This window comes from Hyperolius riggenbachi, chromosome 7, assembly GCF_040937935.1.
Source record: "Hyperolius riggenbachi isolate aHypRig1 chromosome 7, aHypRig1.pri, whole genome shotgun sequence".
Lineage (NCBI taxonomy): Eukaryota > Metazoa > Chordata > Amphibia > Anura > Hyperoliidae > Hyperolius > Hyperolius riggenbachi.
The window spans coordinates 22,692,027-22,718,262 of NC_090652.1; the positions used below are offsets into that span (position 1 = coordinate 22,692,027).

General features: G+C 45.3%; 2 protein-coding genes across 4 annotated transcripts in view; both read right to left on the reverse strand.

The window, feature by feature from the left end:
- Positions 1–801, reverse strand: part of LOC137524136 (oocyte zinc finger protein XlCOF22-like) — a 214,467-nt gene extending 213,666 nt beyond the window's left edge. Inside the window, exon 1 of one of the 2 annotated variants that reach the window (XM_068243689.1) lies at positions 438–623. In XM_068243689.1, the coding sequence (XP_068099790.1) occupies positions 438–615 (178 nt within the window). In that variant the 5' untranslated portion in view covers positions 616–623. Of the gene's footprint in view, positions 1–437; positions 624–649 lie in introns of those variants that run through there. The other variant, XM_068243690.1, reaches the window with a different exon arrangement.
- LOC137524137 (zinc finger protein 436-like) overlaps positions 1–26,236 on the reverse strand; it is a 297,499-nt gene that overhangs the window by 53,135 nt on the left and 218,128 nt on the right. Inside the window, exons 7-9 of one of the 2 annotated variants that reach the window (XR_011022637.1) lie at positions 17,782–17,879; positions 17,546–17,672; positions 10,977–14,385 (exon numbers count right to left, since the gene is read on the reverse strand). Coding sequence is in view for 1 of the 2 variants with exons in the window: in XM_068243694.1 (XP_068099795.1) it covers positions 13,295–14,385; positions 17,546–17,672; positions 17,782–17,879 (1,316 nt within the window). In the remaining variant the exon portion in view is untranslated. Of the gene's footprint in view, positions 1–9,968; positions 14,386–17,545; positions 17,673–17,781; positions 17,880–26,236 lie in introns of those variants that run through there. The other variant, XM_068243694.1, reaches the window with a different exon arrangement.

Here is a 26,236-nt window from a genome sequence, read left to right on the forward strand (position 1 = left end):
ATAATTTCCTATAGATTTTCTGCTGAAATGTATTGGAGTTCAGTGTGCAGGCAGGGAACAGATCCTTCTCTGATCAATTTTATCAGAGAGGGATCTGTCTAATCTGGTCTAATGGTCAATCTGGTGGCAGCTGCACCTCCTCCCCATACTATAGGTTGTAGAAACACTGCTGAGCCCTGTATGTACATCTGAGCTGAGGACAGCTGCCCACTAGCCGTTACATGCAGCAGTTTCCTATAGTAACTGCGCTGCCTATTACTAACTGACACCTGTGTGGTCACCAACACTGCTATTCAGCATTAAAGCAGGATTGTCACCATAAAAATCACATTTCAATAGTAACTGGTCTAAAGGGGGCAGTGCCACCTTATTAAAAAGTTCTGTTTATTGTTAGGTGCTGATGTCACAACACACACTAATATAAATGCCACACTTACTGAGGTGATAATGGAAGCTTGCAGCAGACAAAGGCAGCCCCTCCAGCAGAGAGGGGACACAGGCAGCCCCTCCAGCAGAGAGGGGACACAGGCAGAGCTGCTGCAAAGTCTGGAGGAACAGCTGATTCACAAAGGGGGTCTCTACACCATGTGAGGGTCCCCCAAACACACAGCTCATTCCTCTCTCCTCTTCCCACTCAGCATTCACACACCTGGCTGCAGGGGGGCTTATCACATGGCTGGGGGGATACACTTTGTCCAGAGCAAGAGCAAGCTGGGGGTGGGGCCTCCTCTCTATGGCTGGGAATGCTGGGCTTCAGCAAAATGGCCGCCACTGCTGAGGTGTGCAGCTTGTGCTCTAGTGGCAGAGATTGCCAGCAGCACTATGGGTATTTCTCTAACGATCATAGCGACGTCACTTAACCACGTGACCACTGTCAGTTCTCTGCCGCTCCCAGTCTCTCAGAGCATGCGCAATATTTCTGTTACTTAGCTCTGCTTCATATGCTTCCGCCCATGTCAATGTTTCATCCGCCTATTTAAAGCAATTTCGCATAATGTGCACAAAGCTGTAGCTTTATTTCTCAAGCGCACTATATCTCCCTGATTGGGTTTATTAAAATACATATACAATATCTGTATGTGAGTGAAATTATTTGCACACTTCCCTGTCTGCAGCAATTTAGTTTTAAAGAGCGCTCTGAGCACCTCAAATTATTATTTTGTTTAAAGTGTGACTGAAATAATATAATAATAAAAAAAATTGTTTCACTTACCTGGGGCTTTTGCCAGCTCCTTGCAGCCTTCCTGTCCTGCGCTGGTTCTGCACGATTCTCTGTTCTCCCGCCGTCAGCTGCTTTCGGTACTGTGGTACCATCAACTGCGTCGGCATGCCCCACGGCGCACGCCGACGCTACTGCGGAGAAAGATACGCGTGGCCCGGGGCGCGCAGGCGCAGTTGCCGAGTCCACCGAATTGAAAGTAGTTGGCGGCAGGAGAACGGAGGATCGCGGAGGACCGGAGTGGGACAGGAAGGCTGCAATGAGCTTGCAGAAGCTCCAGGTAAGTGAAACACTTTTTTTATTATTGCAGTTCCACTTTAAATGGGAACTGAAGAGAGATGTATATGGAGGCTGCCATGTTTATTTCTTTTTAAGCAATACCAGTTGTCTGGCAGCCCTGCTGATCCTCTGCCTCTAATACTATTAGCCATAGTCCCTGAACAAGCAGGTGTTTCAGTCTTTAAAGTCAGATCTGACAAAACTAGCTGCATAATTGTTTCTGGTGTTATTCAGATACTACTATAGAGAAATAGACCAGCAGGGCTGCCAGGCAACTGGTATTGCTTGAAAGGAAATAAACATGGCAGCCTCCATATACCTCTCTCTTCAGTTCCCCTGTAAGGGGAGGTTTGTAGTACAGCGGGTGGGGAGAGAGGCAATACTTACCTACAGGGGCTGCTCCTGCGGCCTCTCGTCCTTATAGTAGTTGCCATCTGCTCCACACATTGCTGCATTTTCCCGGGGTCGTGGTTTGCGTTCGGCCGCTGCATTGCTTGCTGAGATCTTTGTACTCGTATCCACAGACTACATTTCCCAGCATGCATTGCAGATGGCATGCACACACATCTATCAACCCTAGGAAAATGAAATTGTGGCACTGTGTGGAGGAGATGGCGAAGACTGTATGGACGAGAGGCCACAGGAGCAGCCCCCATAGGCAGGGCTAGTTCTAGCTACAGTGGGGCTCTGGGGCAAAAGTAACTTTGGGGGTCCCCCTGACGCCCTCCTTCAAACCAAATCAACAATTTGAGGCGACTGCAAGGCCCAATCCAATCCTACACCCCCCCACCCACCCACCCCACAATATTATTAGGTGTCCATCATGTGTCCCCTATAAAGGTATCTTTGGGGTTTCCATTATTCACCTCCTTCTTTTCCTATACAAAGTAAACACACAGCATTCCCACTGGCATTGTTCACTATAGCTGGAGGGGAGGAGGGGCACCTTGGGGGGCCCTACAGGCTCTGGGGCAATTGTTCCCTTTGCCTCTATGGAAGCGCCGGCCGTGCCTGTAGGTAAGTAATGCTACTCCCCCAAACAGCACACTATTACAAACATCCATTGGTGCATATAAAAAATAATAATTTAAGTCGCTTGGGTCAGTTATAGATTGCTGATGAGCTATTTACATGGAAGAAACCAGAGGTGAAAGCTATGAGGGCAGCGGTGGTGAGCCGAACAAAAATTGAGGGTGGCATTAAATGTCTGGCATAAAATCAAAAATCAATTCTTTATTTTTATCTGGTAAACAAGTAATAAGGATGCTAACCAGGCAATCCAAAAGTTAAAAATCACTATTACTTTGGTTATTGATAAAAGATCATTCCCCAGTTTACCTGCCTCTTATTTGGTACATGTGCCGCACAAAGGAAGTTGCAGGGCATGCTGGGTTGTCTTTTTTTTGCTTCTTTACTATCTCCTCAGGCTTAACTAATGCAGCCTGATTGGCTGAAGACTCTTTTCCTCCTGTTTTCCCCTCCCACACCTCCATAGCCGGATTATCCACCAGACAATAGAGGCAGTTGCTTTGATCTAGTGAAAGGTCAAGGGCCCTGGCCACCCCAATAAATATTTATTGCCCCTGTTCATGTAACTCTGCTTGCTTGCCAGAAAGGATACAGGCACATCTGTAGTTAGCTTTTCTTCCATGATAGCATCATCATTTAGACAAACTGCTCTGCTAAAAAGCTTTTGGCTGGGAGAACACTTGTCTGTCAGTTTTCTGTATGCGCTTTTCTGCATCCGTTTTTTACACACCATGTGTGTCTGTATGTGGGAAACCACAGGCATTTTTTTCACAGAAGCTACTTTAATTGATATATAAAATCCACACTTTGCTTCACTGCTGTCAGGTTTTTTTCTGGATAGGAAAAACACCTTGAAGTGTGCACTGGCCTGTCATTGATTTACATTGGTTCTCAGTGTTCCGGGGCAGAAAACAGACAAGTGTGCTCCCAGTCTAGAGTTCTGTTTGTGATGTTTTCCATTGGTTTCCTGTCATTGCTGAGCTAATTAGCCTTAGTTTTATCACCCGAGTTATACTTGAGCGTGGCCACAGCCATGCTAAGACGGGAATCTTGTTAGTTTGACACGTTGTGGCATTACCCAGCAGCAAAACAGATGACATTCGCAGTGTGAGAGCAAAGACACAACCTCTCCACATTCCCGCGCCACATCTTCGATGCAGATTCTCCTCAGTGCTTTTTAGTATCTGTTCTCCATGGCGACAGCTAGGGTCTCTTATCATGTAACCCACCTGTGAGACACTGGTTGGGAGACATTTGGATCTGGTTACCTCTACTGGGGAGGTCATCTGGCTATCCATACTGAGGGGACATCTGGCTACTTATACTGTGGAAACAGCGGGCTGCCTGGGTGGGGGGACATCTGACTACCTATACTGGGGGGGGGGGGGGGGGTGATAGCTGGCTCTATATATATATATGGGGGTCATCTGGCTACCTATAGTGTGGGGGGGGTGACTTGGCTACCTATAGTGGGGGGGGGTCACTTGGCTACCTATACTGGGGGAACATCTGGCTACAGGGGTGTTGTCTTGCTATCTATTCTGGGAGGACATCTGGCTACTACCTATAGTTGGGGGACATCCAACTACCTATACTGCAGGGACATCCTTTCAACAGGGTGGTTGAAGAGGGGGGCCCTAAATTTATTGCTCTGCTTGGGACCATGTGGTCTTAATCCGGCTCTGCCAAGAGGAGGACGTTTGCTCACATGTGGCCTGGGCCAATGTCTCGCAGGAAGAATGGTACAAGAGTTCCCTGAAATCGATACCGTACCTCTATTATCCATTCCAAGGAGACTGCCAGCAGTCCTGAATGCCAAAGCTGGTCCTGCACCATATTAGTAACGGTTATCTGTCTTTTGCAGGTAGTTTCCATAAATTTGTGCCTACCTTAAGAAGTTCCATAGAGGCATAGTCACTATCCAGTGGTAAAATTGCCATGTGCAGGCAGTGTATGGCAATGTTACCGATACACTACTGGTGTAGCACACATATAGAGTAACACTTGCATCTGCAATGCAGGCATTACGGAGGTAACACTAGATGCGGTAGTTGCACAACACACACATCAGCGGCGCAAGTATTGCTATAACTGCTGTGCGCTGCCTGTCCTTCCTATAGCGTCACCCAAAAATGTATCCCATACTCCAGATGTGGCATCTCAATTTTTTCAGAGGGAATTGTATACAAGAATCTCATGATTTTACTTCCCATTTAATGCGTCCATAATTGTATTTGCTTTAGCTGCTTCTGCTTGGTATTGACTACGGTTGCTTAATGTGTTACCAACCAGTATCCCCAAGTCTGATGTCCCCAGCTGTATACCATTTGTTTTATACATTGATCTACTATTGGCACATCCAGATGCAGGACCTTAAATTAATCAGCATTACATTTCATCTGCCGTATACCTGCCCATGTGGCCATCTTGTCAAGATTTTGTTGTAAATGTCACTATCCTGCTTAGTTTTGAAAATTCAACATTATTTTGCATCATCTGTAAAGATAGCATCCTTACTCTGTCTTATCCACTGGAATACATTATTTAGACATAAATTGAATAAGGACTGGACCTAGTACTGATCCTTATGGGACCCCACAGCTAACAGTTTCCCATTTTGAGTATGATCTGTTTACCATCACTTTTTGCCTTTTGTCCCTTAACCAGTTCTCTATCCACATACACACATTTTGCCTCTGTGCTGTATCATTAGGCCTCTTTTCCACGGGAAGTTGATAGGCAGTGAAATGCCTCTCAAACTCTCAACTGCTCACTGCTGCCTGGTAACTGCTTGCTGCGCACACAGTTCAACTGCCTGTGGAAAAGAGGCCTTAGCTTTTGCACCAATCTATTGTGGAGAACACTGTCAGAAGCCTTTAGGACCCTTTTCCATAGGCGGCTGAACTGCACGCTCAGTGAGCAGTTACTAAGCAGCAGCAAGCAGTTGTGAGTTCAACAGTCTTTTCACTGCCTGTCAACTGCTCGTGGGAAAAGGGCCCTTACAAAGTCCAAGTAAACTACATCCAATTCTTTCTCAATTCACATTCAGCATTGAGTATGTTGGTCTTACAAAATCTTTAGTAAACCCATGCTGATGAACGAAAATGAGAATAGACTATATCCTCATCAAAACACAAGGCAGACACTTTTGTCTATTTTGGCACATTGCAACGGAAAAAAAAGAGATGTCCCATGTTATCCTGTGTCCACTGGATCTGTTGTGGTTGCAATGTCCCGACCTACAAGATTTTTCGTGAGAAGTGGATGTGCTTCCCATAGAAGCTTATGGTGGAAATGCATCTGCTCCACACCTCAATAGACCATCAGAGAAGATAATGCACTTTCCGTCGCTGTGGCTGGCCATTGGAGACCCGGTTCAAGTGTGAGCTGAGCCTCATTGTAAAATATACAATTTTTTAAGAGTCTTTTAGGTCCTGTTCACAGCAGTGCGTTGCGGTGTAACGGACGCTTTGTAACGCGATTCACCACACTGCAATACCCATGTGGGGTTCACAGTGCAGCGGTAGCTTTTTTGCACATGTAGTGCATTTTTTTCTCCCTTCCATTAAAAGTTTTTATTGAAAAGTTTTTTTCCAATACATAAACAGTATTGATGCAAACTTAATAAGAAATAGTGTAGGCATACAGACTTGCCGAAATGGCTACATTCTCCTATGGAAACAAAACAGAAAAAACCAACACACACTTAAAGAAAAAAAATAGAAAGAAAATAATAATAAAACACTTGCGCCTTTTCTGGCAAATCAACTAATGGTAAACTTTTTGGCTGAGCCAACAATCATAGCTTTACATTTAAACAAAAAAGATCTGTGCCAGGGGAATCAGGTAATTGATCGCTGCTGAGGAAAGACAATGTCCAAAAGTCCACACAGATAAAACTATTAAAAAAATCAGCGCAGATCATAAGTAAATCCACCGTTTCACAATCAGCTGTATTTCACCAATGTGGTCATCCAGTTTACACATCCAAGTGGCTGACCATTACCCAAAGGATTAGAAGGAGCTTACCAGCTGCTGACAACCAACGTTATAAGGTTGTATGTCTCGCATTCAGGGGTAAGGGGGACCAGGCAATGACCAGGATCCAAACTTGCAACAATCCTTATTTTAGTTTAGTACAGGCATACCATCCGGAATGCCAAGATCGACAAAACATGCAAATAAACGGCAGATCTAAGTGTACACTGTTGTTAAAACAGCACATAACCATAAAAAGGAGAAATAAAATTTAATAAAAAACTTACATACGGGGCCCAAGTAATGGGAACCCCGAGAAAAATTGGCGCTTGTATGCTAGTCCACAACCAGTAAGACAATAAAAGGTCCTGCCTGTCTCCTTCCCAAAAGGTGCTGCCCGTCTCCTTTGGGAAGGAGACAGGGGGCACCTTTTATTATCTTACTGGTTACAGCATACAAGCGCAAATTTTTCTTGGGGTTCCCGTTGCTTGGGCCCCGTATGTAAATTTTATTGAATTTTACTTCTCCACTTTATGGTTATGTGCTGTTTTACCAATAAACGGTGTACACTTCGATCTGCCATTTATTTCCATGTTTTTGTCGATCTTGGCATTCCGGATGTTATGCCTGATCTAAAATAAAGATTGTTGGAAGTTTGAATTCTGGTCGTTTCCTGGTCCCCCTTACCACTAAATGCGAGACATACAGCCTTATATTGTGGGTTGTCAGCAGCTGGTAAGCTCCTAATCCTTTGGGTGATAGTCAACCACTTGGATGTGTAAACTGGATGACCACTTTGGTGAAATACAGCGGATTGTGAAACAGTGGATTCACTTATGATCTGCGCTGATTTTTTAATAAATCATAGTTTTACATTGCCAGAGACCTAAACATTGCAGTGTGCTTTTCAACGTGCGTGTCACTCATCATAGACCTCTGGCACTTGCCATCCGTGTATAGTATAGTGCCCATTACCTTGAGTACATGCGCACATGCTCCCAATGACGCCTAAGGCAACACTGATTGGTGCAAGGGAACATGTACTCCCTGAGCCAATCTCTGCCTGTTTTTTTGTGAATGATCACTGTTACAGCCAGTAACAGTGATCATTCTTAGGTTGGGATCCAGGGCTGTGGAGTCGGTCCAAAAATCCACCGACTCCGACTCCTCAGTTTAGGATTCCTCTGACTCCTCGACTCCTCTAATTTGCATATTACAATTTTGTTGATTAAAAGTATGTAACATGAAATTCGTCTCTTAACTGCCAACGCTTAGGAATTTTACAAGACAACTGAAGTGAGAAGGATATGTAGACTACTATATTTATTCCCTTTAGACTAAAACTAGTCCTTGGAAAGAGTACTTGTAAAAGGTACAAACCGGAACAAAGAACATCTATCAGGCCCTAGGCAATGTAAGTGTGGGTACATGTAAGAATGATGTGCAGGTACTCTGCAGGGGAATGAGGAGATTCTTCCTCTATTACACATTCTTCATGCACAATCTGAACAAGGTTTATGGGTGACAGACAACACCTCTGTATTCAATGTGCACAGCATTCTCAGTGGATTCCCTGCAGCTCTGTGGGGAGTGCATATGTAGAGTATAGTACTACTGTGTAACAAAGTAAACCTGAGACAGAGGAAATTAAAGTTTTATACAGACCTGGGGCTTCCTCCAGCCGCCTTCAGGATAATCAGTCCCTCGTTGTCCTCCACCACCTGGATCTTCTGCTATGAGTCGAGGTACTTGAGCCAGTCGGGCGTAGTGCGCATGCACACACTCCGCCGCCAGGAGCATACTACACCTGTGCAGCACTATTGCGCAGGTGCAGAATGTTCCTGGCTGTGGGAGCGGCATGCGGCCGGACAGCGCTGACGGGCAGAATTACCAGGACTCATAGCAGAAGATCCGGGTGGTGGAGGACAGCGAGGGACTGATTAGCATGAAGGGGGCTGGAGGAAGCCCCAGGTATGTATAAAACTTTACTTTTCATCCGTCTCAGGTACCCTTTAATTTGTAGTCACCAAACCAAATTTTAACAACATATCAAATTATTTGATTTCATCAGCAAAGGGAGTGCATACATTTGCATAAATCAGCATCAATGCAGAATTATTTCCATCTCATTGACCATCTCTATTAGTGTCACAGCTACACATCAGGCTTTATTCTTACAGCATGGATGTTATTTAGTATATATAAGAGATTCCTGTGTACACATCATATATACAGTCACAATCAGATGTGTATATCTGACCTTAAAAATACGGGGACTGCTTTATTGAAGCAGCACAAGTAACTAATTTTGATTGGTTTATTTCATTTTTGTGGACTAAGCACAGCTATTACTGTATATATACATTATTTTTAATGACTATTATCTGAGAAATAGAACATTTTATCATATTTTCTATTTTAATTACAGTTACAAATTCATTAGGAGTCGGAGTCGGTGCATTTTTTCCCGACTCAGACTCAGACTTCAGGCACCCAAAATTGCCCGACTCCACGACTCCGACTCCACAGCCCTGTTGGGATCACACTTGCATTGTGGAAAACAGGCACGGTTTTCCATTTGTGGTTTTGCATACGTAGAGCGCACTTTTACATGCGTTTCATTCCCAGTAGTCTTCCAGCAGTCTATGGTTATTACAGGTACATTGAGATTTCATGCGTGGGGAAACGTACAAAAATTCAGAATCAACTTGTGTATTACCATTGAAAATCATTACATGTGATGCCAGCCTTTATGCAAGCCTGTGGGGGGGGGGGGGGGGGGGGGGGGGGGGAATAAATAAAAGCTAAATACTTATTTCAGTAGAGGGAAGTCTATGGATGATCCAGAGACTCTCTGCCTTGAACCCACCACTGCTGGCTGGGATCCTCTTCTTCGCAGCCGCCCTCCTGTCTGTGTACGAGTGCGGAATTACTGTGCAGGCGCAAATATGTCCTGTGCCAGTGCAAAGCACAAAGCCGTGCACAAGCTACAATGCTACGTATATGGACAGGAGCGCAGCCACTGGAACACACTGAACAAGCTCTTATTGAATATGGTCAGAGGGTTCCTGCACTGGAACGGCTATGCAAAGAATGGTGTAATAATAAGTGCAAATAAATGGTAGGCAAAAAGCCATAGGTGCTCTAATAGATTGCTGTGAATCCAGTTTGTTATCAAATGAGGTAGATGTGGCCTCATTTTAAGTAATTTACAAACTAACGACCAAACTTGGGAAAATGTTAGGAAAACGCAACGAGCCGAAACTTTACTAAACTATCCATATTTGAACAGCCCTGTATGTTATAGTTACATAATTCTGTTTTCTGACGTCCATAAATTGTTGTTACCTTGGGGACTCAGCTTTTTAATTATGAATGTCATAAGGGTGTATTAAGAGGCGTTTTTGCAAACAGGGGTTTGTAATTATTGATAGGGTACAATGAGAAAACAAAAATACACAACTCAGAAAAAAATGCACATTTATTTCTAAATAAAATATTGTCGCCAAACATTGTACTAGTAACATAATTTAAATGCTGTGATAATCAGGGCAAATAACGTGTGGGTTTCATCTATAATAGAATTGAGAAATTGTGTAATTTTTCTTTATTTCTCCCCTGTAAAATTCATACTAAAGCACCACAGTACTACAAATGCATATATTAAACGCTGTATTTTATGTAATGTTAAAAACTTTTAATAAAAATTTAAAGTTAAAAAAAAAAAAAATTCATACTAAAGAAAGTTTCAAACAACACCTACAAAAAGACTAATTTGTCTTAAAAAAACAAAAACAAAAAAACAAGACATAGATCATTTAGTTGTGATAAGAAGCAATTAAGTCATTGGTGAATTAACAGAAGCAGTGCTGAAAAGTTAAAATTAAATATGTAATGTTTACAAAGGAGATTTACAGGAACATGCACTAGTGCTTTGCCAACACAGGCTGGGGAGGCTCCAGCCTCTGAACGCAGTCAGGATCGCCCTGTGCGCCTCAGCACTGTAAATTTTCTAGCAGTCCAAGAAATAAAAAAAAAAAAAAAAAAAAAAATCTATTCTCCCTATCCTGAGAGACTGATAACTAAAGGTGCAGAGAGAAAAAGCTTTCTGCTTTCTGCACAAATTGTTACACACTTAAATCCCTCTTAGTATAGTGTGGTTCCGATCTGCTCAGCCACTGACAAGGAATCATACGAACATTTGTCGACAGTCCCTATCCAGTTTTCAGCAGGGTCTTGTGCACAGCGTCCTGCCCCCAGCTTGTGCACCCCCTCCCCATGTGCTGAGTACTGTAGTGATACTAGAGGAGTCTGCAGAGTCAGTTCTCCTCCATCATAGGAGGTCAGAGTGAGTGTAATAAAAAGCCCAGGCTGGGAGCACACTCATCTGTCTGTTTTCTGTATGTCTTTTCTGCACACCATGGGGTTAATTCACTATAACAAATAATGTGCCTTATCAGAGTCAACATACCTTATCAGAGTAGCATAGCAAGCGCTACAAACTTATGCCTGCTAATTGGCAATGACGAGAGCTCCATTGGTCCTGCCCTGAGCCAGTGCAGGTCCAATCACTTTAGGCTGGTTTCACAGTAAGACGTTACAGGCGCACGTTAGTGCAGCCTGTAACGCAGCCCACCGCACAGTAATGAAAAATCAATGTGCTGTTCACAGTGCGGACGTTGCGTTACATTGTAACACTTCACGTTATTTCAAAGTGCTGCATGCTGTGCGTTCTACGCGGCTGAGCCGCGTTAGACTGTTTGCACATGCTCAGTAGTATTGGAGGAGGTGGTCTCCTCCTCCTTCGGCCAGGCACATGGCTAATTAATATTCACGGCACGGCGTGACGTGCAGTGTTTACTTCCTGGAGCGCCGCTCTGTGCGGCGATTGGTCGGCGGGACCACGTGATGCCGCATGCGTCCAAGAGTACGCATCACAGGATGCATGAAGAGACGCTTAATGCGGCTCGATCTGACGTCCAGCTTCTACCCCACTATGCGTTGCGTTAGGGGCACGTTATGCGACCTTGACGTAGCACCTAACGCAACGTCTTAGTGGGAAAGTAGCCTTAAAGCAGTGTTGCCCAACCCTGTCCTCAAGGCCCACCAACAGGGCATGTTTTGTGGAAATCCACACAGGCAGTTAATCAGCTCTGCTGAGACACTAATTACCTCACCTGTGAATGTTTGTGGTTTCCTGCAAAACATGCACTGTTGGTGGGCCTTGAGGACAGGGTTGGGGAACTGTGCTTTAAAAGACATTATCCCCGCACTTTGATTGGTCCAATAGGTTGCCTGTCAATGTTGCAGAGCAATTCCGTTTTTTTAACTTCCTGACATCAGTCAGGAAGTGAACAATTTACCCCGGAAATGAATAAATACCATGTATTTATTCATAAAAGCGCGAATGCAATTGTCAGATAAAAAGATTTGTAAGCATTTGGCACATTTCCAATACCTTCCATTGTAGCAAAACCACCTCGACAATGGTACCTGCAGCGCTTTGCTGAATGGAAAGTGGATGCAACGCGCTGTTATGAACTATCCCATAAGGATTCATGGCACTAGCAAATTCAGGGCGTTTTTAAAAATCGCTGGTGCCAAAAAAAAAAAAAAAAAAAGAAAAAGAAAAACACACACTAAACGCCCTAGATGTGAACAAGCCCTTACCGCAGGCTGTGCACTGGCCTACTCTGTGCGAGCCTCTGCGGGTGTCTCCTGCGGTGGACTCTGCTGACTGCTCCATAATCCCCTCGCAGAACGCCGAGCATCGCAGCAAGTGTGCACCTTAAAAGCCGCGCTTCCTGCTTTCGGCCCTCCCTCCCCGCCGCCATCAGCCAATCACACGCCAATAGGTGTGATTAAACCATCGCTCCGTCCCGCCCACTCCACAACGGAGGTACGCACAGCAAGGACAGATCCTCTACACGAGGAAAAACAGCCATGGTGGCGGCACACTATCAGATTCCATGAGCCCAGTAACTGCGCGGTACACAGCTCCAGGTTACCCGTCACCTCCACGCACCAGGCCGCCCAGCACAGCTGACCCCACCGCCATCACTTTAAAGGACAGCTGACATGAGAAATATATGGAGGCTTCCATATTTATTTCCTTTTATACAATACCAGTTGCCTGGCAGTCCTGCTGGTCTATTTGGCTGCAGTAGTGTCTGAATAACACCAAAAACAAGCATGCTGCTAATCTTGTCAGATCTGACAATAATGTCAGAAACACCTAATCTGCCGCATGCTTGTTCAGGGTTTATGGCTAAAAGAATTAGAGGCAGAGGATCAGCAGGACAGCCAGGCAACTGGTATTGCTTAAAAGGAAATAAATATGTCAGCCTCCATATCCCTCTCACTTCAGTTGTCCTTTAAACAAATACGGTACCTAACGCAGGGTAGGTGCCCTCAAGCTTCCCTACTTCAAAATAATAAGCAGGTGCAGTGCTTCCCTGGGTGATGCAGAGACAGAAAAAGGACTGATTGAGGGGGGGTGGGGGGGGGGGGGGAGATGCTTTTATGCTGATTGGTTTGTATTTTAATTACTTCTGGTAGGCGTTTCCGGTTTGTGGAGGGACAGACACAGTCTCAGGAGGGGCCGTCCTGGAGGACGTAGGGAGGAAGTCCTGAATGTAGAGCAGGTGACATCTGTAGTGTAGTTCCAGCACTGTGAGGCCACGTCATTGCTGCTGCTCTAATAATATGTGCTTCCAAAAGACTTGTGCTTGTATCCCCGTAGCTTCATAAGCTGTCTGACTGTAACTTATCACAACATTCCTGACCTGACTAAGGTTGCTTTCCTGTGTGTCTTCTCTGATGTACAATAAGATTACCTTTCTGACTGAAACATTTCCCACACTCTACACATGAATAAGGACGCTCTCCTGTGTGAGTTCTCTGATGTTTAATAAGAGCGGATTTCCGATTGAAACATTTCCCACATTCTGCACATGAATGAGGACACTCTCCTGTGTGACTTCTCTGATGTGCCATTACACTAGCTTTCTGACTGAAACATTTCCCACACTCTGGACATGAATAAGGACGCTCACCTCTGTGACTTCTCTGATGTGTAACAACATACATTTTCCGACTGTAACATTTCCCACACTCTGGACATGAGTAAGGACGCTCTCCTGTGTGACTTCTCTGATGTGCCATAACACCACTTTTCTGACTGAAACATTTCCCACACTCTGGACATGAATAAGGACGCTCTCCTGTGTGACTTTTCTGATGTCTAAGAAGATCACAATTCTGAATGAAACATTTCCCACATTCTGGACACAAATAGGGATGCTCTCCTGTGTGACTTTTCTGATGTCTAAGAAGATTAGCCTTAATATTGAAACATTTCCCACATTCAGGACATGAATAAGGTTGCTCACCTGTGTGAAGTCTCTTATGTTTAATTAAATTTGCTTTCAGACTGAAACATTTCCCACACTCCGGACACAAATGAGGACGCTCTCCTGTGTGGGTTCTCTTATGTCTAATAAGATAAACTTTCCGACCGAAATATTTCCCACACTCTGGACATGAATAAGGACGCTCTTCTCTGTGACTTCTCTGATGTTGAAGAAGATTAGATTTTTGACTGAAACATTTCCCACACTCTGGGCATGAGTAGGGCCGCTCTGCTGTGTGAATTCTTTGATGTGTAAGAAGACCAGATTTGAAACGAAAACCTTTTCCACAATCAGAACATAAATAAGGATGGGTATTTGAGATAACAGGATGGGATTGATCAGAAGGTTCCTCAGGATTGGAGAGATCTGGTGATTTGTCCTCATGGTGACGTCTGCTGTGTATATTTTCAGCAATGGAGTTTCCTGCTGGTAAATGTAGTGCGGCACCATTATCTTCTGCACCATAATCTGTTGGAGAAATAATAACAGTCAGAGAACAGTCATTGTCCTGTCAGCAGTCATGTGTGTTGCTGTAGCAGTGACAGATAATGACAAGAGAATATACAGGGTGGTGCAGGAAAGACCCCCGTGCTCCTCTTACTCTATCCCCGCTGTGTGGGGTCTCCGGCATTATGAAGCCTGTGTCACCTCCATTTGCTGCAGTATGAGAGCGTTACCTATACGGCAGCACATGCAGGTGACACAGGCTTCAGGTAAGCCGGAGAGGACACACAGCAGGGATAGAGTAAGAGGCACACGGGGAACGGCTGGCCGGGGGCTGCCTGTATACTCACACTCCTGCCAGGCAGCCGGGCCGGTCTCTCATGCACCCCCCTGTATATATTCACACGCCTGCCAGGCACCCGGGCCAGTCTCTCATGCACCCCCCTGTATATACTCACACTCCTGCCAGGCAGCCGGGTCGGTCTCTCATGCACTCCCTGTATATACTCACACTCCTGCCAGGCAGCCGGGCCGGTCTCTCATACACCCCCCTGTATATACTCACACTCCTGCCAGGCAGCCAGGCCAGTCTCTCATGCATCCCCCTGTATATACTCACACTCCTGCCAGGCAGCCGGGTCGGTCTCTCATGCATCCCCTGTATATACTCACACTCCTGCCAGGCAGCCGGGTCGGTCTCTCATGCACCCCCTGTATATACTCACACTCCTGCCAGGCAGCCGGGTCGGTCTCTCATGCATCCCCTGTATATACTCACACTCCTGCCAGGCAGCCGGGTCGGTCTCTCATGCATCCCCTGTATATACTCACACTCCTGCCAGGCAGCCGGGCCGGTCTCTCATGCACCCCCCTGTTTATACTCACGCTCCTGCCAGGCAGCCAGGCCATCTCTCATGAACCCCCCTGTATATACTTACACTCCTGCCAGGCAGCCGGGCCGGTCTCTTTTATGCGCCCCCCTGTATATACTCACACTCCTGCCAGGCAGCCGGGTCGGTCTCTCATGCACCCCCTGTATATACTCACGCTCCTGCCAGGCAGCCAGGCCATCTCTCATGAACTCCCCTGTATATACTTACACTCCTGCCAGGCAGCCGGGCCGGTCTCTTTTATGCGCCCCCCTGTATATGCTCATGCCAGGCAGCCGGGCCGGTCTCTTTTATGCGCCCCTCTGTATATACTCACACTCCTGCCAGGCAGCCAGGCTGGTCTCTCATGCACCCCCTTGTACACACTCACGCTCCTGCCATAAACCTGGGCCAGTCTCTCATGTGCCCACCTGTATATACACACCACTGGAGCTAATGTGCAATCATTCAGTATCATCCACATGTATCGAAATAGAGCAAGAAAGAATTAAATAGCACCCATAGCTCAGATAAATGCAATATTTATTAGGCCTTAAAGAGACCCAGAGCAGTACCTAAATTCAAAAATTTCTCTTACCTGGGACTTCCTCCAGCCCATAGTAGGCCGTGAGGTCCCCCGGCGTCCTCCTGGTTCCTCTCCGGGTCCCGCTGGTGGTTCCGTTACCAGTGACACCCGTGCTGGGTCTCTTCCTGGATCTGGACACTCCGCGTCATCATGCTGGCCACTACGCGTCATCACGGCGGCCAGTGTGACAGTCCTGCGCATGCGTGATTTTCAAACTCTGAACCGCGCATACACAGGACTGTCACACCGGCCGCCATGATGACGCGGAGCATCCAGATCCAGGAAGTGTCGGCCCGAGACACCCATCCAGGGAGTCGCTGTAACGGAGCCGCCAGCGGGATCTGGAGGGGAGCCAGGAGGATGCTGGGGGACCTTGCAACCTATGGTGGACTGGAGGAAGCCCCAGGTAAGTGAAATTTTTGAATTTAGCTACTGCTCGGGGTCTCTTTAAAAGTGTACCCAAGATGACATGTGACATGAGATAGACATGTGTATTTACGAGTGGCAAGCATACAGACACTTATGCTGTGCTCCTTATTTTTTTCCCCAGCCTGAAGGAGTTAATATTCAGCTATGGAACTGCTATTTTTTCTCCAGTCGGGACCCAATCAGCTCACTGATAAATTACAGCTATAAAACATTTTCCCAAGCAGATAACTGGGCTTCTGACTGCAAGTGAAAAGATAAAAAGGACAATAATTCATGTATTTTCACTCTGGGACTCTTGAAACACCGCAACTGAGCAGAGACTCTAAAACATTTAATCTGCTTTGTAAATGTTTATACATAAAATAAAAACTTTATATACCTTAAGTTATTTTTAGGAGTAGGAGGACAGATACAATTGTTTATCTCATTGGTTTATTTTCATCTCGGGTTCACTTTAATAAAGACCAGGTTACACTCAAACAATAGATAAAATAAAAACAATGAAATCCACAGCAACCCACCCATAAGATCGAATGTCATAGAAACAATTACATGTCAATCAATTCAGTCCAACAATAGATCAGAGGCCTTACAGCACATGTAATGTACAGACAAGTTTTTATGAAGTATCGTGTATTGTAATCTACCATCAGTGACCAGCCCACTCAATGCGGCCAATCCAGGCTGAATGGCGCACACTATCCCACAATGGCTGCAATTCACCAAGCATTACCCCATTCAGCAATGCAGAAAACAGCTGAATTTACTGAAAATTCAATCAAATGTCAATTCACTAAGTTTGTTATTGAGATAAAATGACCGACTTGTGCAGAAAATACCTCAATAAATTTCAATTCACCAAGATTAGAACACTTGGTAAAAGCAAGTGAGATGTTCGGCATTTTAAAAGCAGCCTGGAGCTGTCAGTAACTAACAAAAAGCCATTTGGTAAAATGTACAGTCTAAGGAGCCAGCCAATAGGAGGAGCCACCCAGTCCTGCTACTCCAATGGTACCAATGTACTGCTGAACGGGACATCAGAAAGTAAGAGCTTTCCCCTGTAACCCTTCAGACATGAACAGGGAAAGACTGATACACAGAATATACATGATTTACCGAATGTGGTATTTTACCAAATTATTATTTTTTTACCGAGCAGATCAACAACAGTTAATTGAAGCCAATGTGAAGGCCGGAGGGATGGTGCACATGGTCTTGTCTGGGGCACCAAATAGGTGGGAAATGGCCCTGGGTGTAAGCACATTGTTATATGTGGCAATGGGCAAGGCTGCTTGTTCACCTGGAAGTGGCATCCCTGAGTCACTGGTCCCCATCATGTCACTCTCCTCTGCAGACTGCTGCTCCTCCTTCACATGTGTCTCTTCCTCATCTCCATCCTCCAGCTTCACATCCGTCACTTCTTCACCCTAAACACAGGAAATAACAGGAAATAACACTGTTACAATGCAAGCACTGATGAAGTGAGGTCATTCCATATGGAGTCAGTGTTGTGTTTACAGCCTCAGTTCCATCTACCTGATGAGGGTGGGGGATGGTGTGATCTTCCTGTGTACAATCCTGGGAATAAAGAGGACCTGTATATCTCTCCGGTGAGGTTCTGTTACTGGATCCACCTGTAGGGAACACACACAGGGGTGGAAAAGGCAGAAATATAAGATTCCTCTATTACAGCATAAAAGTGATCTCTGCCATGTAGTCCCAGTGACTGCTGTACAGAAGCAGCTTTGCGTGTGGTTGGGGGACCTCTGCAGTGTATGAGCAAGTGTTACACTGCTCAGGGGAGGTTCCTGTCTGAGTAGGTGTACTGCTGCTCAGGGGTGGAGTCTTTCTGAGCAGGTATCCTGCTGCTCAGGGGTGGTGCCTGTCTGAATAGGTGTACTGCTGCTCAGGGGTAGAGTCTGTCTGAGCAGGTGTACTACTGCTCAGGGGTGGAGTCTTTCTGAGCAGGCGTGCTGCTTCTCAGGAGTGGTGTCTGCCTGAGCAGGCATGGAAACAGGCTGTAGAGTGTAGAGTGTGTGCAGTATAGCTCCTGGCTGGACTTTCCAGAGATAGTGGAGGTAACCCTTTTACTAAACGAAGTAACAAAGTACGTCGGGGATGCGCTGAAAATGTCACTTCCGTTGCATTGCGCCGGTATGAAAGGCCCCATAGACTTTTATTGATGTAGCGATGGCCAGCGGCAAAACCAGGCCACCGCAACGTGCCAGTGTCAAAGGGCCAAAGTGTGTTGGTTTGTAGGCTGTGTTGGCAGCCTACTGGGCCAATCAAAGCACTGTGTTCACATTCATTAAAGCCACTGGACCCGCCGGGGCTCAGTGGAGCGGCCGTTGGTTCGGAGGAGCGAGCGTAAGTTACCAGCGCATGCTAGCAGCACTACGCCAGCATAGCAAGCTCTGAGCTCACGCCCCTCTCATTAAAGTACAACTATCGTGAAAATTGTAAAATTTAAAATACATGTAAACACATACAAAGAAGACGTATGTTTATTCCAGGGTAAAACGAGCCATAAATTATTTTTCTCCTATGTTGCTGTCACTTACAGTAGGTAGTAGAAAACTGACAGAACCGAAAGGTTTTTGACTAGCCTATGTCCTCATAGGGGATTCTCAGGGTTTTGTCTGTTTTCAAAAGCACTTAGTGACTGACAGATGCTCTGTCCAACTGCCAAAAAAGTGTGCAGCAAGCAGGGAGGCTGGCCAGCATCTTTGTATAAATCCTTTTCAGGGAATGTCTTCATAAAGAATAAAAGCCTTGCTGAGAATCCCCATGAAGAGATGGACTAGTCCAAAACATGTTGGTTCTGTCAGATATCTACTACCTACAATAAGTATCAGCATCAACATAGGAGAAAAGTCATGTATGGCTCATTTAACTCTGGAAGAAACATATTTCTTATTTGTATATGTTTACACATATTTTACATTTTTCTGCGACAGTGGTCCTTTAACTACTTAAGGACCGCGGTGATTGAAATATACGCCCTGTTTTGGAGGGCTCCTGGCTGGCAGGGCGTAGATTTCAATCACCGCCCGCAGCGCGCATCCTCAGTTTCTGTTGCTCCCCGACGATCACTCCGCTGAAACCCAACGTCTCTTACTGCAGCTCACTGGCTCTGCGGACTCTATGACGGCAGAGCTATGTGAATCGGTCAGGAGCCGATTTCATTGGCTCCTGGCCGTGTCTATCAATGTAAGCCGCTCCCATTGGCTTACATTAATAGACACACGTCATAGAGTCCGCAGAGTCTATGTCAGGAGGATCCCGGCATGTGGCAGTGACGCGGGTATGCGCGGTGATTCGTTGGGATTCTGTCGGTATTGTACCAGCAGTCTCTGGTCCTTAAGGAGGCAGAGACCGCTGGTACTTAAGTGGTTAACCACTTCAGCCTTGAGTCATTTTTCACCTTATGCATCCGAGCAATTTTCACCTCCTATTCATTCGCCAATAACTTCATCAATACTTATCACAATGAATTGATCTATATCTTGTTTTTTCTACCACTAATTAGGCTTTCTTTGGGTGGTACATTTTGCTAAGAATTATTGTTTTCTAAGTGCATTTTAACGGGAATATTAAGAAAAAAAAATATTTCTCAGGTTTTTGGCCATTACAGCTTCAAAATAATACATGCTACCATAATTAAAATCCACATATTGTATTTGCCCATTTGTCCCAGTTATTACTCCATTTAAATTATGTCCCTATCACAATGTATGACGCCAATAATTTATTTAGAAATAAAAGGTGCATTTTTTCAGTTTCGCGTCCATCACTATTTACAAGCTTATAATAAAAAAAATAATAGTAATATACCCTCTTCTCATGCATATTAAAAAAGAAGTTAAGACCCTTAGGTAACTATTCATGTTTTTTTTTAATTGTAAATAAAATTAAAAAAATGTATTTGGGTATTTTTTTGAAGTGTGTGTGTGTGGAAGGGGGGAGTGGTGCGTAAACAGTTAATTTTAAATGTAATACATTGTATTTATTTAAAAAAAAATGTATGTAGATGTAGTTGTACTATTTGGCCACAAGATGGCCACAGTCACATTTTTTTTTTTAGTCCTGTAATCGAGTGCTTTTGCTTAAAGAGGAACTGTAACGACAAAACGGCCCCTGGGGGGTACTCACCTCGGGTGGGGGAAGCCTCAGGATCCTAATGAGGCTTCCCACGCCGTCCTGCGTCCCTCGGGGGTCTCGCTGTAGCCCTCCGTGCAGCGGTGACGCAATATTTACCTTCCTGGCTCCTGCGCAGGCGCTCTGATGCCTCTCGGCGCCGAAGTAGGCGGAAATACCCGATCGCCGTCGGGTCTGCTCTACTGCGCAGGCGCAAGTTTCCGGCGCCTGCGCAGTAGAGCGGACCCGACGGAGATCGGGTATTTCCGTCTATTTCCGTGCCGAAAGTCGCCACAGCGCCCCCGCTGGAGCCAGCAAAGGTAAATATTGAACTGACAGTCGGCGAGACCCCCGTGGGACAGAGGACGGCGTGGGAAGCCTCATTAGGATCCGGAGGCTTCCCCCACCCGAGGTGAGTACCCCCCAGGGGAGGTTTTTGTTGGTACAGAGTCTCTTTAAGGGATGTGAAGGGAGGACTGGAAACTTTTTTTTTCTTTAGAAAGATTGCGTCTTCTGAAAGAATCCTTTGGGCTTTCTACTGGGTACTTAGATCAATCAATGGGAACTGTGTTCCCATTCAATGATCTCTGGGTTAATGGGCAGCGGCGCGGGAGTGCATAGTAGCAGCCTTTTGGACGAGCAGCGAAAATGGTTAAGCGGCGCTGCTTTAGCAGCCCAGCATGATATATCTATCCCCATGTGTTTTCATTCAGCTCAAATTAGCTTTAATCAGCAAAAAATAAATCAAACTTTTTACAGCAAACAAACAGTTATCTTCAGCATAAAGCAAAAGTCTCTTAGCAGTAAGTTCACTGACAGTTCACAAACCAACACACCTCAGGGCCCTTTCACATTGGCTAGTTGTGGTGGGCTGGTTTTGCTAGAGGCCACATAGAGGCCACAGCTACGCTAATGAAACTCTATGGGGCCTTCATGCGGCACTGGTAGCAGAAATGACATCCGCCACCGCATGGTGTATGGGAAGGTTCATACACAGGTAATGCAAGGCAGCCACGCACGGGAACTTGTGTGAACAGTTGTAGGTCAATAAGCGACAAAAAAATTACAAGTCAGGAGCCCCTATCATGTATTATTGTGGTATTTAAGTGGGATAAATGAGAGACGATATACTCACAAGTATAGGTTGCCGCCACAGGCAACCACTCAATGTGCAGATGGGGAATTTTCCCGTCCCCACTCAGGCTAAGATGTCGCTCTCCGTAGACTGAAAGAAAGAGGGCTATAACACCCATCCACTGGGTGGATAATCAAATCACTTGGATAATACAGAGGCGCCAATGAAGTAAAACATAGATTAAAAACAGCTTAAAATGGGTGGTGTTTTAAGACACAACAATAGGTATCATGGATAAAATATATTTATTCTTACTCCAAAAAAGGTGTTCTTACTCCTCTGTCTCAGAGGCGCTATACAAGTATTGACACCTTATTGGTTACTCCTGCTTGTACCTTGCCTGAGGAAGCGGGCGCCAGACTGGCAAAACGTGTTGCAGAACCTTTTTGGAGTAAGAACAAATGTATTTGATCCATCATACATATTGTTGCGTCTCTATATGGCGAGGCGATTCTATCAACACCACTGTAATAAGTGGGATTTGTTGTTTAAAAACAAAGTCTTTTGGAGACCAGAGCAAATCATTTAAAAAGATGTGGTCGTTTAATTAAGCATTATTGATTTCCATTTATATTCGAAAATTCAATAAGGTACAATTCTTAGTTACATCAAAAACAGTTACAAATTGGATTAGTAATCTGTATGTATATTAAAAAAAAGGTCTATTGTTTGGTTTGTGTGTCTGTATGTGAAAGGGTGTGTGTGTGAAGCTGAAGAATGAAAGAATGACACTTTCCCGCCTAAGTACCCTGTATAACTAAAATGGGATGGTCCCACAGTGTATCCCAATACTATCTGTGATTGGTCTAATTAAATAATGCTATCATTTCTATTGGTCAACTACTGAATCTAGCTGTTTCAGTTAACTCCTCATTTATCCCAAAGAGAGCACATGTTCCATTCTGGCTGAAACCAGACTTGGCAATCTTCTGGTATGCCTTGGCCAGAGAAATAATGAAAGACAGCTGCTTGACCATAGCTTCTGACTGTGGGGGATGGCTAGCATATACATTCCAAGAGAGGGGGGTAGTTCACAGACATCATAGACCAAGTCTTATGTTAACATTCCAACTAAAGCCTTGTTCCCCTAACCTAGATAATGGAAGATTTCTTTTCAATCAGGCTTATCCATATCACATATATAATTGATCTATAGCTTTGATATCTCAATCGCGTCACATCCAATATAGACAATTCTCCTTCTCATCACAGCAGGGCCCTAGCTATGTAGAGAGCTCAAATCATCAAATATTTAGATCACTCGATTAAAATCTCAAAACATTCAACATATTACAACCACCCATTTTAATCTATTTTATACTTCATTGGCGCCTCTGTATTATCCAAGTGATTTTGCAACATCTGTTCGGTCTTGCATGAATGAGAATAGCATGAACCGATTCAAAAAGCTGCCACACTCCAGTCCTCGGGGGCCAAGGTCCTCACATGGTTTTGACACAGCTCTAACGAATTGATGGGACTGAATCAGGAGAGGTGTGGCTCATCAAGTAGAGCACATTTCTCTGTCCATCCTAAACACTGTCCCGGATTTGGCCCTTGAGGATTGAAGTTTGTCTCCTGAGGGATAGACTGTTAGCTTTGCCCAAGTATCATTATTGTTTACCATGTTTTCATGTTGTTGGGTTGTGTTTCACTGAATAATTATCCAATGATCAGTTACTGAGTGTTTGTTTCCAATGGATTCTGTCTAGCAGGTGATCCAGGCTAATGTGCTTATCAGATAATGGGGGAGATCTAAGTGGATCCTCTGAACTGCTCTTACCTGGTGATGTGAGGGGCGGCTGATTCTCCATTATGAAGTCCTTGTAGAGGTCCTTGTGTCCTTCTAAATACTGCCACTCCTCCATGGAGAAATAGACTGTGACATCCTGACACCTCATAGGGACCTGGCACACACAACAATAGTCACTATCCACACACATCCCTTGCTGATGCTGCATAATGTCCCATAATCCTCAGCACTGCTCACCTGTCCTGTCAGCAGCTCAATCATCTTGTTTATGACTTCTAGAATCTTCTTTACATTGTTTCTTTGAGGTGTCAGGGAGTGAGGTGGAGGCACTGAGATGGTGGATGGGCCATGAAGACGGCTCCCGGGAGTCTCACCAGATGTCTTCTTCACTACTTCATACTCCTGTGTAATAACACACAGTAACAACAATCACCATGTACATTCCCAGAATCCTCCTCACCTAGCACAGGCCTGATATGCTGTGATGATGATGGTATAAGAATGCAGTGAAGGACACAGGTGTATATATAGAATGGCTGTGCAGGGGAAGAATCCTGTAAGAAGTAGTTATGGACAAACAAGATGAGCCTGTATGAGAGTGATGACGAGAGGAAAGTGTGGAGAGGAAAAGGAACTACCCAGGATGCAAAGCATAGCCGCTCATCAGTTATATATGGTGGTGGAGGTGTTACAGCATGTATGGCTGCCACAGGTACTGCACACGTATCTGCACTGATCATGTCACTGCTGGTGGCAGCTGCACAATGACTTCTACAGAGTATAGAAACACCTTATCTGCACAAGTGTCAGGAAATGCCAGCAGACAAGCAGGTGATGAAGGCGGCTGCAGTAGAGTTTGGCAGAGCGTCACCAGAGCAGATCCTCAGCACCTGCTAATGTCTATAAATCACAGACTTCAAGCAGTCATTACATGCAAAACATATGCAACAAAGTACTAAACATGACTGCTTTATACGCCTACCAGCCCTTTGTCGTAATCATTATGGAGGTCAGTGTATGTGTCCCTCCCAGAATCCTCCTCACCTCTCTAGTCGGCCCTCCCAGAATCCTCCTCACCTCTCTAGTCGGCCCTCCCAGAATCCTCCTCACCTCTCTAGTCGGCCCTCCCAGAATCCTCCTCACCTCTCTAGTCGGCCCTCCCAGAATCCTCCTCACCTCTCCAGCCAGCCCTACCAGAATCCTCCTCACCTCTCCAGTCAGCAGGCAGATGATCTCCAGGCTGAGCATTACTATCCTCTCAGTCATGTGACTCTGGTCCTCATCCATCCTCATTGATATGGTCATGTGACCTACACAGGGGGGAGAATAGACTGAGGATTATCTGGCCTGTAGGACTATATAAGGAGATGTATGACATGCGCTGCACACCCAGCAGGTCACAGACGGCTCATTATACTGGATGATAATATTAAGTGTTGATTTTATGGAGTAGCTACATACTTGTAGCTAGTCGGAATTGAGATTAAAGGGAACCTAATCTGAGAAGGATATGGATTTTTCCTTTTAAAATAATACCAGTTGCCTGAATCGCCTGCTGATCCTGAGTCTCTAATACTTTTAGCCACAGCCCCTGAACAAGCATGCAGATCAGGTGCTCTGACTGAAGTCAGACTGGATTAGCTGCATGCTTGTTTCAGGGTGATTTAGCCACTATTGCAGCCACAGAGATCAGCTGGACTGCCAGGCAACTGGTATTGTTTAACAGGAAACATCCATATCACTCTCAGTTAAGGTTCTCTTTAAATGAGACAGCTGTGACCGCAGGAAGGGGGAGGAGTTAACATACCTGTGCAGCCGTCTGATCCAATGCATCCATGTCGTCTCTCACATTATTCCCATGCTCAATTCTTTAGCCCAGAAGGAGGAATCATAGGAGTGACATGGAACGCCTTGTGGGAGGCATCCTATCAGATGGCCTCATGGGTATGTTAACCCCTCCCCCCCTCGCGGTCACAGCTGTCTCAATTAAATCTCAATTGAAAGTAGCTACCAGTACATAGCTACTCCGTAAATTCAACACTGATAATATGGATCTCATTTATTTAAAGAACCACTGTCAAAAACACTGTTTTTTTCCCAACAGACACCTTTAGTGCTGTTGCATTGCGTGCAGAAGTTACCAGCAAAGTGTTGTTGTTTTTTTTTTTTTACTGTTCCACATAATAAATAAAATGTACTTTCTGCTCTGAATCTGTCCCTTTGTTCGCATCGGTGACATGGGACGCACTAACGCTGTGGAGGGGTGCATAATCTGTAATACTTCAGAGGCACACTGCCTCTCTCCCCCTGCCTGCATTGACCATTCCTAATGAGCAGTGTGACAGCCGCTGTACAGTGGGAGTGCCTGTCAGGGTGACGTCACCGCTGTTGTACAGGAAGCCTGTGGAGGGGGCCTTTAGAATCAGGCACTGCCGGTGTAATGTCTGATTGTGCTGTCGGGAAGCTCCCTCCCACATTGGGCTCGATTCATAACAGTGTGGTCGGAAAAGTAAATCCGTGCGGGAAAACACCGCTTTCGGTATTTCAGACTTCTGGGTGGTCATTCATGAAAATGTTGCCAGCTGCGATAGCAGTGCGGAGATTTCCCGCTGTAGGCTGGCGGTAGGCTGCCGGAAAAAAAAAGCTGGCAGAGTGCCTCCGTGCGCTGCTCTCTCTGCTGCTGCTTGGGAGGTCTGTCCCATTCGGTTACATGTAATCTGCATGCTTATCGCTACATCGGAGCAAGCGGTATTTCCCGTCCGCATACCGCTTGCTCTAATCTTTATGAATGGACATTTTGTTACATTTGCTAAGATAATCACTGCACAAGGTGGTGATTTATGCTCTGCTCTGGAATGTCAGCTTTTCATGCGTAAACAGCCTTTATGAATACGCATTTTGCTAAGTGGTCGGTAAAGTCAGCTGTTTTCAGCATTTCCGCCTGCGGGAATGCTTTATGAATTGAG